The sequence below is a fragment of the Homalodisca vitripennis genome, chromosome 4, assembly GCF_021130785.1.
Source record: "Homalodisca vitripennis isolate AUS2020 chromosome 4, UT_GWSS_2.1, whole genome shotgun sequence".
NCBI lineage: Eukaryota > Metazoa > Arthropoda > Insecta > Hemiptera > Cicadellidae > Homalodisca > Homalodisca vitripennis.
Window position 1 is genome coordinate 129,332,057 of NC_060210.1, and position 12,271 is coordinate 129,344,327.

Consider the following 12,271-nt stretch of genomic DNA (forward strand, 5'->3'; position numbering starts at 1 on the left):
TAAAAAGACATACACTAATCCTAGATCAAATCTGATTCACCAAATGAGTAACCAGTTAATTTAATATACTGTGGGTGACGACAGAAATAATAAAAACGATGAATGAGTAAATAATGAAAAGTCATGAAATGAGAGTTTTTCGTTTATTTAACATGAAATCACAGATTTGAGATAACATTATATTTAGCATTGTATATTTAATAACATTCATAATTATAAAAGTAATTACATTTTTAACAAAATACCTTACAGCTAAAAACAGCCATCTGGAAGCATATGAATTATGTTTTCCTATATATTATGGTCATTTAAAACTTACTGTACATAAATTATCAATATAAAAATATAGCTTAACAGCCTCTAGAAATAATAGAAGCGTATTTACAATAATTGAAACAGAAGATGTTTGTACTAAAGTGTAATTATTAGTACAAAAATATAACTTGTACTGTTAATATAACAGCTGTTATACCTTATGGTATGCCTTGCGGTAAAAACCCTGTTAATGGCATTATGCTTACTTCAATAGTAGTGTCAAGTAATAGTGTAGTCAGTATTGATATTGCCTTATGGTAAAAACCCTGTTAATGATATTCCTCAACTTTTGTTGGTGCTACTGTTTCCTACATATAAATCTTGTATTTATATACAGTATCACTATGGTATATTATTGTATTTATATGGAATATCATTAACAGGCTTTTTACCATAAAGGCAATACCGATACTGACTACGTTATATTACTATTGAAGTAAGCATTATATTCTTTACTTAAAAAATGGACAAAATCAGCAATTTATTAAGCAATTTTATAAATTTATAATCAGGTTGTATTAAGCCAGAGCTCAAGAGGGACTCAGCTTAACCACTTTGCCTTCAAAACTGGTTCCTAGTGAAAAGGAAATGAAACCCCAATACTTTTGAGTAATATTTGAATATTTTGAACAATGTAAAGAACCAACCCAAGATGTAAAAAATATGTGGAGGTTATGTTGAAAAATAAAGTTTAGGTAATAATCTTTTCTTAAAATTCCTCAGGCTGAGACAATTTATCACTCTCAATGTCTTGAGGTAAAAATGTAATATACCTGTTATTATAGCAACATGCATGTGGATTTTCATTATTGAGTTTATACGGAAGAGTTATCTTCGTAATAACAGGTTTTACAATAATGACAAAGTCTATTATTATTTTTAACATTAATACTTGAACATCTAAAATGTAATGTAGTTACTAAATGTACCTGTTACTCTAATCTTTGGTGGCTACGTGTTCAAAACAAATTATTACATATCTGATACTTTTTTGACTCTCTTTATATGATATTTTATTAGCTTCTGCACCCTTTAACATTGTGATAGAAATTAACTCACCTTGTGTTAGACACTGCAATACAACTATCTACTGTTTTAATCGTTATGAGTGATTGGGTCTACCTTTGATCAGAGGTTTAAACGTCCCTGTATATAATACTTGCAGGGTGTTCGTTTTAATTTAGAAAACAATCATATAAAGAAGTGTCAAAAAGATTTAGCACATGGTTTGTCTACTTTTACATCCTTTGAGTGTTTATATGTGTATACTTATATGTATCGACAAACTAATGTATATAATATACAATTTTTACAACTTGTGTAGTGACAAAACTTTTCTTCTATTTTTTTAAAATGTGTAAATCTTCAAGGCAAAGAATATGAAAAAGAGAAATATCCTATTCTTCTGTAGTTAACTAAAAATCAATGCTTGGCTAGGAAGGGATTATAATTAAATTGTGGAACAGGTGCTCTTTTTACAGACTTACGAGTATTTTTAATTTGAAACTATTTTTAACATGTAAGTCGATAATAAACAGGAAAATCTATTTATTTAAACAAAATCTATTTTAACAGAAAAATCAGTTATATCTTCCTGGCTAAGCATTGATTTTCCTACGCCACCTTCCGTAGTCATTTAAATGTTTCTTAGTTTTATTACTAAGAAAATTGTAATTGCAATATATTAGTAATAAACTTTACACGCTTAATTGTATAATTTGATAGCTTGTATATCTATCTATTGGTTAAGTGTTTTATATTTCTCCGTACTTTTCTAATGCGCTGACATCAAATTCTTGATCAGCAATAAAATCGAACTCTGGCTTCTGTAGAATGGCTTTGCTGACGTCTCCGGGTGCCACAGTCACTCCATGTCTGCACATTACACAACATTATTTTATTATAATATCCTTTTTATTATAAATACAAACAATATGAAAGTCCTATTTTATCCTTTAATCATTATGAAAGAATAATTAATGAAGAGAGAAATATGCCTTACTTAAACTCTTTTTATGTTTTTAAAAACAGACAATTTCAAATGACAATCCATTGTAGAAGTTACAACAACAATTAACAACACTATAGTCATAATTATTTAGATCACAATGACAAGGCTCAGATGGAAGAATGAATAGTCATTCATCCAAATATCTCAGATTTATACATTTTTAACCCTGAAATTTGCAAATAATCGATATCTTTGCAAACACATATCAACGCAATCACTTCATTTCTTTAAAATAAATGGTTTAATACCATAAGGTAATACAATTGAGAGAGGAATTTTAAATCTATAAAAACAATTTGGGGGTTTTTAAACGTTAGGAAAGTCACTGTTCAATTACTATGTTTGGCCAACATATGTGTAAAGCCAGATTCTTTCTAACATTTTTTTCTCATAATTATACACTTAAGCTAAAAAATTAAAATATTTTTCCAAAAGTTCTTAATTAAAATTTTAAGCATAAAAAATGATTCCACCAAATATAGAGGTTTCGCAACCCGATTTTCTACATTAAAATGTTTTATGAATGTAAAATGTTTCATTTGTGATTTAAAAAAAAAAAAACAATAATCTAGTATTGTAAAATAATTGAGAAAACTGTTTAACTCGGGATCTGTGCAATGTGTTCATAATGCTTACTCAACTTTCAGCACCTTGGAAGCTTTATTTTAAAATTGCGACATGTACAAGATTTGCTCTAGTTGTACATTGTTATTATACAAGTTTTTTCCTCCTGAAATCTAGATTAGAATTATGTTAAATAAAATATAAATTTTAAAAATTGTTTACACAAGTTTTTATGTAGGAATTTTTCTTCCCAACATTATTTTAGGATCATTATGAATGTATGGAAGTAAATACAAAATATACAAAAGTTGCACAATTTCATACGAAATCTGTAAGTATGTGGAAGAATTTTCCCCTATGAATCATGCGTAGCAGTAAAATTTGAAACATATTACATCTAGGCAAGTGGAATCCCAGTATGTTACTTTGTGAAACCACATTTTCGATTAGTGCTGAAATAAAGGACTTTCGTTTCAGAAACTAGATAATATTATGTAAAAACAACACCGATATGTCAAATGTCTTAGCAACAGGTCTCAGGGCTGTAATCAATAATGTCTTACTGTAACTTTTAATTATAGATTTCAGAATTTCATTCAATCATGCCAAGTTTGATAGCAATGAGTTAGAAATAATGTTCATAAACATTCACTTGTATTATCATATATTATTAAAACTTTGTACAATAAATTATTAAAATTCTGTACAGTGACAATCTGGAAATCTTACACAATATAACAATCTTGTACAAACAAATATTGGCCTTAATGATATGAAAATTATAAAACCCTTTTCATGTTTCTCTACCTACGATGCTTTAATACCATAGATATAATCTTTTATATAGAAATTTGAATGGTGACCTTGAAACCTTGTATTAGAAATCTGACATTTTTATAATATTTAACCTTATGTCTGTTGTGAAATAGCAGATATAAAAATTATACAAAAAAATCATGTGAATCCAAATGCATGTGAGCCAAATTCTTACATTTTTTTATTTGTGACGCTGGTTGAAGAACTTATAAAATCAAAGCCATATATGTAAGAACTATACCTATATTTTGTTTGAATCATTAGAAATTACAATAGCTATCATGTTCACGTACAAAGTTTGAAAGATGACAAGTTTGGAATCTGGGGTATAGAAGAAAATGTAACAAAAATCTGTAATAAATTCTGTCAAGACGATGACTGGCATGTGGAAGACTCTAGATATCAGTACTCCACCTGATGCTTGGTTGAGAGGACAGATCACTCGAGACAAAAAATGAACAAACCACCTGAGACGCTTACCTAGCAAATGATACAGCCAGAGACCGCCGCAGCAAATCTTCAATGAAGCAAGCCGCAGTGTGAGCCAGCAGTGTTGATGCCACTGGCAGGTGGGGTCCATCTGGCTGTAGAGGTTCCAACCCCAATCTCCCGCCTATCTCTCTAGTAAGATGCTTGACGTAGCCAGCCATCTGACGCACCCAAGGCTGCCCACAAATTGTCACACCTTCAGAGTCTACAACCTCTGAGCCATCCTCCTTGGCTGTCTTTGTAGAGGCTTGGTCTATAACAAACAATGCCAAATGAGCCTGGCCTACTTCTCACTCTTACATGTACCTGTGGGCGATTCATTATTCCTTCGAGGAGTAACTATTGTTTAGAGAAATAGGGATAGCTACGAAATTTAAATAGGGCCAACGAACCCAACCAAAAATTGAGTTCACTTCTGTAAATCTGCCACAATTCTTTTGCACTATTAAACTTTCATGAATATTGTTTATGTCGTGAAAAGTTTTAAAACTTTTGAAATGAAAATATTAACTGTTGTGGCATGTGACCACCAATGTGATCAGATTGGTCAGTGTGTAGTGATCAGATTGGTCAGTGTGTAGAATGTAGTCAGCTGACCTTTGACAGAGGATCGAGACGGGCAACAATCAAGCCGTTTCTCGGTGAACAGGTTTGGGCGAGAAGGGACTTGTGGTGAGGGAGTGAGGAGACGTCCATGATGATCGACGCCAAAGACTGGACGAGTATCCGTGAGTTTAGATATAACTTTAATTTGATATCCCGATATATAATTTGTTTCTACATTTGGTCCCAATAAATTATAGTGGGGTAAGCAGATTAGACGGGGGATTGTGGGGAACGGGGACTACGGGCAATACGTCTGGTATTGAGGGTAGTTTTATGTTTTGATCATTGGGGGGGGGGGGGGTACTAATTATGCGCAAATATTAATTAGGGATTATTAATCAAAGCTGGCTAGAGGAGTGTTCCCAAATAATCACCGATCCGGGCCTATGGGAGAATATAATAGAGATTTGTGTCTGGATCACCATGTGGTGTTTACAGCTATTGGTAAATAGGTATCTCAATGAAAGCGAATAATCTACCCTCGTTACACTGTTCTATCTCATTGAGACTCCAACCATGCTAATTAATAGGGAGCTTGTATACCTCAAACTTAATTATCCTGGTCAGAGTCCAGATTCAGATAGGAGTATGGCAGAAAGCAGATTCAAAAAATGTCTTATTGATGTGGTAGATGAGGGATTCGAATTAGCAATGCTTCCATAACATTATCTCCTTCCTTTCTAGAAATAGGTCCCTTTGGTGTGATCTGTAATGATGATATCATATCAGTTCCCTGCCACACCATGCTTATGGCATGAAAAAATATGAAATCACTTAGAGCGGTGCCAACACGAGTTTATGGTGCTAATTAGGTCAGTGTTGTCATTAAATTGAAATCAGGCTTAGTAACATACATTTACATTAAATGATGTACATACAGATATAGAAATACAGGGTTCTATGAATAGTGAACACTCAAAAATGGCCTGCAATCTGAGGAAAATATTACCGCCAGTTCCAGGGTTAAAAGCACTGCTAAGCACTGGCTAACCTATAAACTTTTATATCTCTGAACTTTTTTAAAATAGAAGTGTTTCCCGAAGATGTACTGGGATATAGGAAGTTTTGGATATTCAAAGGTTTACTGTATAACAATAGCCTACAAACTATTGCTATTACCTAACACACTTAACTTTATTTATGTAGCCTAACTTTATACTATTTAATATTATATCTTACTCGTTACCAAATATGTTTATTTTTTTATTGTTTCAGACTTTGAGTTTAACGTGCTATGATTGAGTTTTTCTGATCAGCTGACTCAGATTTCCATCAAGTTCTAAGGTTACTATGTCAGCATATTTGTTTATCCAATAATACACCTAACTCAGAGACCATATGCATGAATTGAATATCAATACTTTAGTATTGATGTCATGGAGCCAAAGACTTTTTTAGTTCAATCAATTTATTTACTAAATACTGTATATATATATATATATATATATATATATATATATATATATATATATATATCAGTTATACTACTATAATATAAAATATGATACATTCCATACTAATAGTTACATCATCAATATTAGATCTGTAACAGGTATGACAACCTGAGAACACCATCAGATGATGCCATGTTGGTGTATTGGTACTCATAAAATTAATTTTATTTACAAATTATAAAGAACAAAATTAATAGAAATTAAAAAAATAATGATATTGAAAACAGGAGTGTGACACTTTTGCATTAGGCTTCAAAGTATTAAGGGAGGCGTACACATTTATTTATGAACAAATAAATGAATAAACACGTTCACTTACCTTGGTTTTCACTAACAACATCTATTTCTTCATTGGTAACTTTCTTGTTAATATGCATAGATGCCATCCACTTAAGTACAGCTCTATGTCTTGACTTTCTATTCAATTGCCGCAAATACTTTGCAACATTTTTGTCAGGGCCTGAAAATAATGGAAAGGTTAGAATATCTAATTCTAACCATAGAAATGCTATGTATAACAATAAGTCGATTCCGAATATAATGAGGAAAAAAAAATTTCAATATAGGCCCAGCGTAACAAATTAACCCATAATCTAAGCAGTTGTCTTTCTAGTGTCTTGTTTTTATATAAAATGGGAGATGCTACAATTCTTTAAGCATTTTCATTACATCCCAGTCCAGAGGCTGACATTTTAAAAAGAAAACACTGTTTTACATTTTTGAAGGTTTGTAGTTTTGGGATAATATTCTGTATTACATAACATCCTACTAATAATTGACTACCACCTTGATTCTCAACTTAAAAGTGTTTGATTACCTCAACCATAACATAATAATTGTGAAGAAATTGGAATTGCTTGGTATCAGAGGTGAATGGTCAAAACCTATTTAACTCTTTTAGTACAGATTTCCATATACTAAAAGTTTGACATCTTGCACATTTACTATTTTATCTGGTCTCGATTGGGGACGATTGATGATGAGTTTTCGGTGCCGGTGCTTATCGCGAATTGTGAAATTGTTGTACTACTGTTATCTATTTGTTTATTTGTACTTAATGTTACAACTTATTGAAAATTGTGACTATTAATTCATTTATGCTCAATTTTATTGTTAATTAGTTTTTCTAAAAACCAAAACTATACTTTTTCTCTGTAGACTTTTACTTTTAAGATTATATTTCTTTGTAATAGAATATATTGATTGATGATTGCAGCACAGTTGTGAAATTGTTTCATTCAATAAAAACTGATTCTTGATATTGTTGTAACTGGTGAAATCATTAATATTGAGTCTCTTACCGATAATCTGCGGTGCTGGAGAATAACCGTGTAGTTTGGCCCATCTGTATACCGCTGAAGTAGACCAGTTTGATTTACTGGCCAGAACACCCCTCGTCTTGAGGGCTGTTAAGATTCTCGTCACAATCTTAGCTCTGAACCACTGAAAGCACCAGAATATATAAATTACACTTCAATCTTGAGACCATCTGCTCAGCATTGTTATAACGTGCAAGGCTGGTTAATGACTTGTACTGTACCGCCCTCACACAGACCAAGGGCACCAGTAGGACAGCCAACGGTCCTTTGTCAAGTCTCCAAAACAGCCAGAGACAAGCGTGAAAAATGAAACCTTACTAAAAAACAAGCTGAGTGCGATAGATAGTATGTCACTCAGTTACAGCTTACAGTTATTTTCATGTTATGTAAGCTTACGATAGTTGTAATAAAAATTTCAAAATCTCAGAGAATCTTATTATTCTATAACTTACTCTATAATACGGATTAACTATAACAGATCTCTCGCGTGAAATGTATCCCGGGACTCTTATACCTATATTTTCCTCTGATGAATTGTAACTATGCAGAACTATAAATAAGGAGCTAAAAGAGTAGGAAGTCCAGAGTAGCTGTATACCAAGATACATTTCTTGGTAAATCCACCATATAAGTCAGGCTACCATAGGAGAAGGGGAGACTGTCTCTTTCAGCTTCTGCAAAAGCTACAATGGACGGTAGGCCATCGGATTTAGGCTTGCAGAAACCTTCAACACTAAGGCAGCCATACCCAGTCCAACAATCATCCTTCACAGTAGACGAGACCTATCGATCAATCTGGCCCATATCTGTTACAGTTACAGTTATATGCAACTAATAACTGATATTTTTGTAAAAAATTGCAATTATTTACAATTGAATTTTTTCTGAAGAAACCAGAAACAATTGAATGAACTGAGTGTTTGTAAAGTACTTCAGCAATTGTAGTCATGGTAGGCACTTACTAAAACCGTCTGCATAACTGCACCGAATATAGCCTCCTTTAGAGTCCATAACCACACACCATTCTAAAGTTTATATATATATATATATATATTAAGAGTTTTCAACAACCGTCCAGAAATAGCCCAAACAAGCTGGAATTTTAACACAAAAACTCATCTTACAAAAATATCCCCTAACTAAGTTTGTTGCCCAGCTTGGAATGTCATTTTGTTCTATTATGGCAGCCATTCAAGCTTGTAAAAATACCACATCGTTATTTATGAACGGAGATAAAAAAGTGAAATAGAATGTGCTTATAACATTGTATAATTAACAATGTTTTTGTATCTCAAACGGTTTTCAAGATATTGAGTACATATGAATCCAGTGAGAAAACAATTTTTAATATATCCCAAAATTTTCCTATTTTTTAAACTGAGTCGGGACTATTTATTATTAAATAAGAGTACCACAAAGTTTGGGCTCAGTAATTTACTGGTATAAGAGTTACTAGATTAAGTAGTATACTAAATTTGGTAATGTAGTGTAATTTAGGGACACTATGTCTATTTTTAACCTGTAAAAGTTAAACGAGTTACTCCCCCTGTAATATTTACATACAAATTTATAAAGATATTTAAAGCGTTCTGTTTTTTTCTTTACTAAATTTGGAAAAACACATGAACACGTTTAATGTAGAGTAACTATAACTTACGGACCTGACATGCTGCCCGTTTACCATACGGCCAGTCACAGAAAGTCCCCACTGTAGGAGCACAGTACGGGTTAACTACCCGATAGGAGAGCAGTCTCGTGCACGGGTGCACCAGGGGCAACCCTCGCACCAACCACCTCACTGCAGACTCCATATCAATAAACCGGCAAGTGTTCACCAACAATCTGACACACACCACAAATTATCATTTGTATTCACAAAGCAATGGATAATCTAGAATAGTGTATATCAAAACAATTAAAACTTGCCGTTGGGTAACGTACAGACAGGCTCGTACTCAGACCGGGTTTTTCGGGCGATTGTACCGGGGCCCGCCACACGTCTATTTGAAGGGACCGTGTCAATGGACTGCACGGTAGTGGGCCATGACGGAGCCTGTCTGAATTATTTTTTCCGGGGCCCATTAAAGCTGAGTACGGCCCTGCGTACAGTGCCAGAGTATTTGACACTTTATAAGTATTTATTATAAATGTCTACTACTATGAGCTATTGTAAACTATACCGGCTGGAAAAACGTAATTTCTTTCTGTCCCCACGATATCTCGAAAACGATATATACTTGGAAATTTTGCATGAAGCTTCATTTCTATACAGGTAACACTGGGTTTGATAATGGTGCATCTTAGTACATGGTTTGACTGAGCGTTATCACTTATTTTCACACTGGTCTTATGGGTAACCGTAATGGTAATGAGAAAAAAAAAAAATAAATTCGTAATCAAATTGAGTCCAATCATATGATATTTTAACATGTGACAAATCAAAACATGTAGCCTAACTATCCCAATATAAACATAATCTCTTTATGACTTTGTATGTAGACTTTTATTCATAAAATAATAAATAATATTAATAAATAATAAAAAAAATAATAATAGAGTGGAAAGTCAATCTTGAAAGTCGGTACAACATTTGATTTTCAATCCATTCTTGTTTTCACTACACAAGTCGACAAATCCTCTCTACCTCAAATGAATTTTTATTATTTAAATACTGCAAAATTAAATATAACTTAATGAACACAAAGATATCATGTGGCAAGATATCTAAAGAATTTAAATTTTAAATGAAACTTCATTACTAAATAAATGTGAATGGTTCTATGATGGCGCATGTCCAACAACAAAATTTGACTGAGCGTCAATGTAGCCTATCACTTACTACACTGACAAAATTGTGTGTCTGCCAGGGGGATGTAAATAATCTTTTCTGTAGGGGTGTATAACTATCCGCAGAACATCTCAAGAATAGAATGAGATATAAAATTTAAATCCTGCATGCAATGTAGGAGACTACATAGGCAAAGCCTGTTAAGTGACACATCGTAGGGTGGTGTACTACAATCCTATATAAAATATGTACTACTGAAAACAATTTTTTTAAACTGAACACTTTTTATAGTTGAAACAATTTGGTATTATTGCAATCTGAATTGTTAAAACCTCTGAAGGAAAACCATCTCCCCACTTTACTTTATTCTAACAAGCATCAAAGTTAGTTGAAATTGTTTTATGATTGTAATTATAAAAAAAACTGTGCAAAATGTTATTTAATAAAAAGATTCCACACAGAATTTGTTAATGTGAATGAGAGAACCTAACCTTAATATTTATACACGTGAAGTACTGACCAATAAAATTTGTTTTCAAAAACTTTATTAATTTTACAAAACCTACAGACCAATGTCCTTTCTGCTCTCTGATGGTAACCCAAGTTACAATATCCTATGGCGCAAGGTTAAAACAACATTTCAAGTCAGTGCTTTTGGGTCCAGTGATGTTAAGATAAACATCCTAAGGGTGCCAGCCCTTGACTGCGCCAGACATCCTGGTGCGCTTACTGTCTTAGGATCACTCAGGATAATACCACAGTGAAGGTGTTGACTACGTTTATTATAACTAGACAGTTATTGTACAGTAGTTTAACACGTTGACTGTGACAGACGCCCTGGTGCACTCACTGTGCACCGCAGTGATTGTGCTAACCTCCATCTTGAGCCACCATATCAGCATACTAAATGTTAACAAAGGTCTGATCACAGAGATATAGGCTAAAAGCTAAAAGACGTAGCTTGTGTCCCCAAATCCTACCTAACAAACTGCACTGTGTATTGTTTTCTCTTATTGACAATCCTGTCTGTGTGTGCATCCCATCTGAGCTCTTTATCAAAAATAACTTTCAGATTCAGGCTTAACCTTAATTAGTTCTTAGACTTACATGATCTGTGTCTTAATTAATTTCAGTGTTCCGATTCACACTGCCTTAAAACATTTTGTACACAATTAAATTCTTTAAATATTTCAGTCTCATTGTGGAGAGCCACCTTCAATCAAAAGGTGTTAAACTGAAACTAATTGTGTATTAATGTTTTAGAGAAGTGTGATCCAGAAAACAGAAATGTTTGGCTTGAGTAGCACAGCTGCCTTGGCCAGATATACGTTAAAGCACCAGTTTCCCGCCAGGTCCAGAGTCTCAATTACTAAATACTTGACATGGTGTTAAGCCACCAATCACAAGAATGACAATACTGTCTTTGTAATAACCTTGCGCAAAATGTTAAATAAACTTAGCAGGTCATCCAAACCAGGTTCCGCATGAGATGATAGCACATCACCCTGAGGAGGAGACAGCCCTCAGTTAAATTGCACTGCCAAATGCCCTAAGAAGGGAAGTGGTCAATACATTTTCCATGAAGAAAACCTTAAATCATTCATAAATTTCATCTGCCAATACTTGGATCATATACTCCAGTGTGTTAGTTTCTATGTAAGGAGCACACTAGGAAATTTAGACACCCATACACGTTCAATTTGGCCTCAAGGTCCGGACTGAAGCTGAAGGCAGAACTAACCATGCGTGGTGTTTCCTACAGTCAGACTGGCCGGATGACAGACTGTGAAACCATTTAAGCATGGCCTTTAGATACTTTGGCTTGAGGCAGAACTGAACGTGTGTGGTGAGTCCTGCCAGTCAAGCCTCCCGTTTTTCCCCCTCCCCACAGTTTATGAGCCTCGCACAA

At 33.5% G+C, this 12,271-nt stretch overlaps 1 protein-coding gene across 3 annotated transcripts in view; it reads right to left on the reverse strand.

Annotated features, from left to right (window-relative positions):
- Positions 1 to 129: 129 nt before the first annotated feature.
- The window catches only part of LOC124360156, a 37,844-nt gene continuing 25,702 nt past the window's right edge, over positions 130 to 12,271 (reverse strand). For 2 of the 3 annotated variants that reach the window (XM_046813522.1, XM_046813523.1), the window contains exons 8-12: positions 9,236 to 9,416; positions 7,557 to 7,698; positions 6,575 to 6,715; positions 4,187 to 4,448; positions 130 to 2,190 (exon numbers count right to left, since the gene is read on the reverse strand). In XM_046813522.1, coding sequence (XP_046669478.1) covers positions 2,070 to 2,190; positions 4,187 to 4,448; positions 6,575 to 6,715; positions 7,557 to 7,698; positions 9,236 to 9,416 — 847 coding nt within the window. In that variant the 3' untranslated portion in view covers positions 130 to 2,069. Of the gene's footprint in view, positions 2,191 to 4,186; positions 4,449 to 6,574; positions 6,716 to 7,556; positions 7,699 to 9,235; positions 9,417 to 12,271 lie in introns of those variants that run through there. The other variant, XR_006922213.1, reaches the window with a different exon arrangement.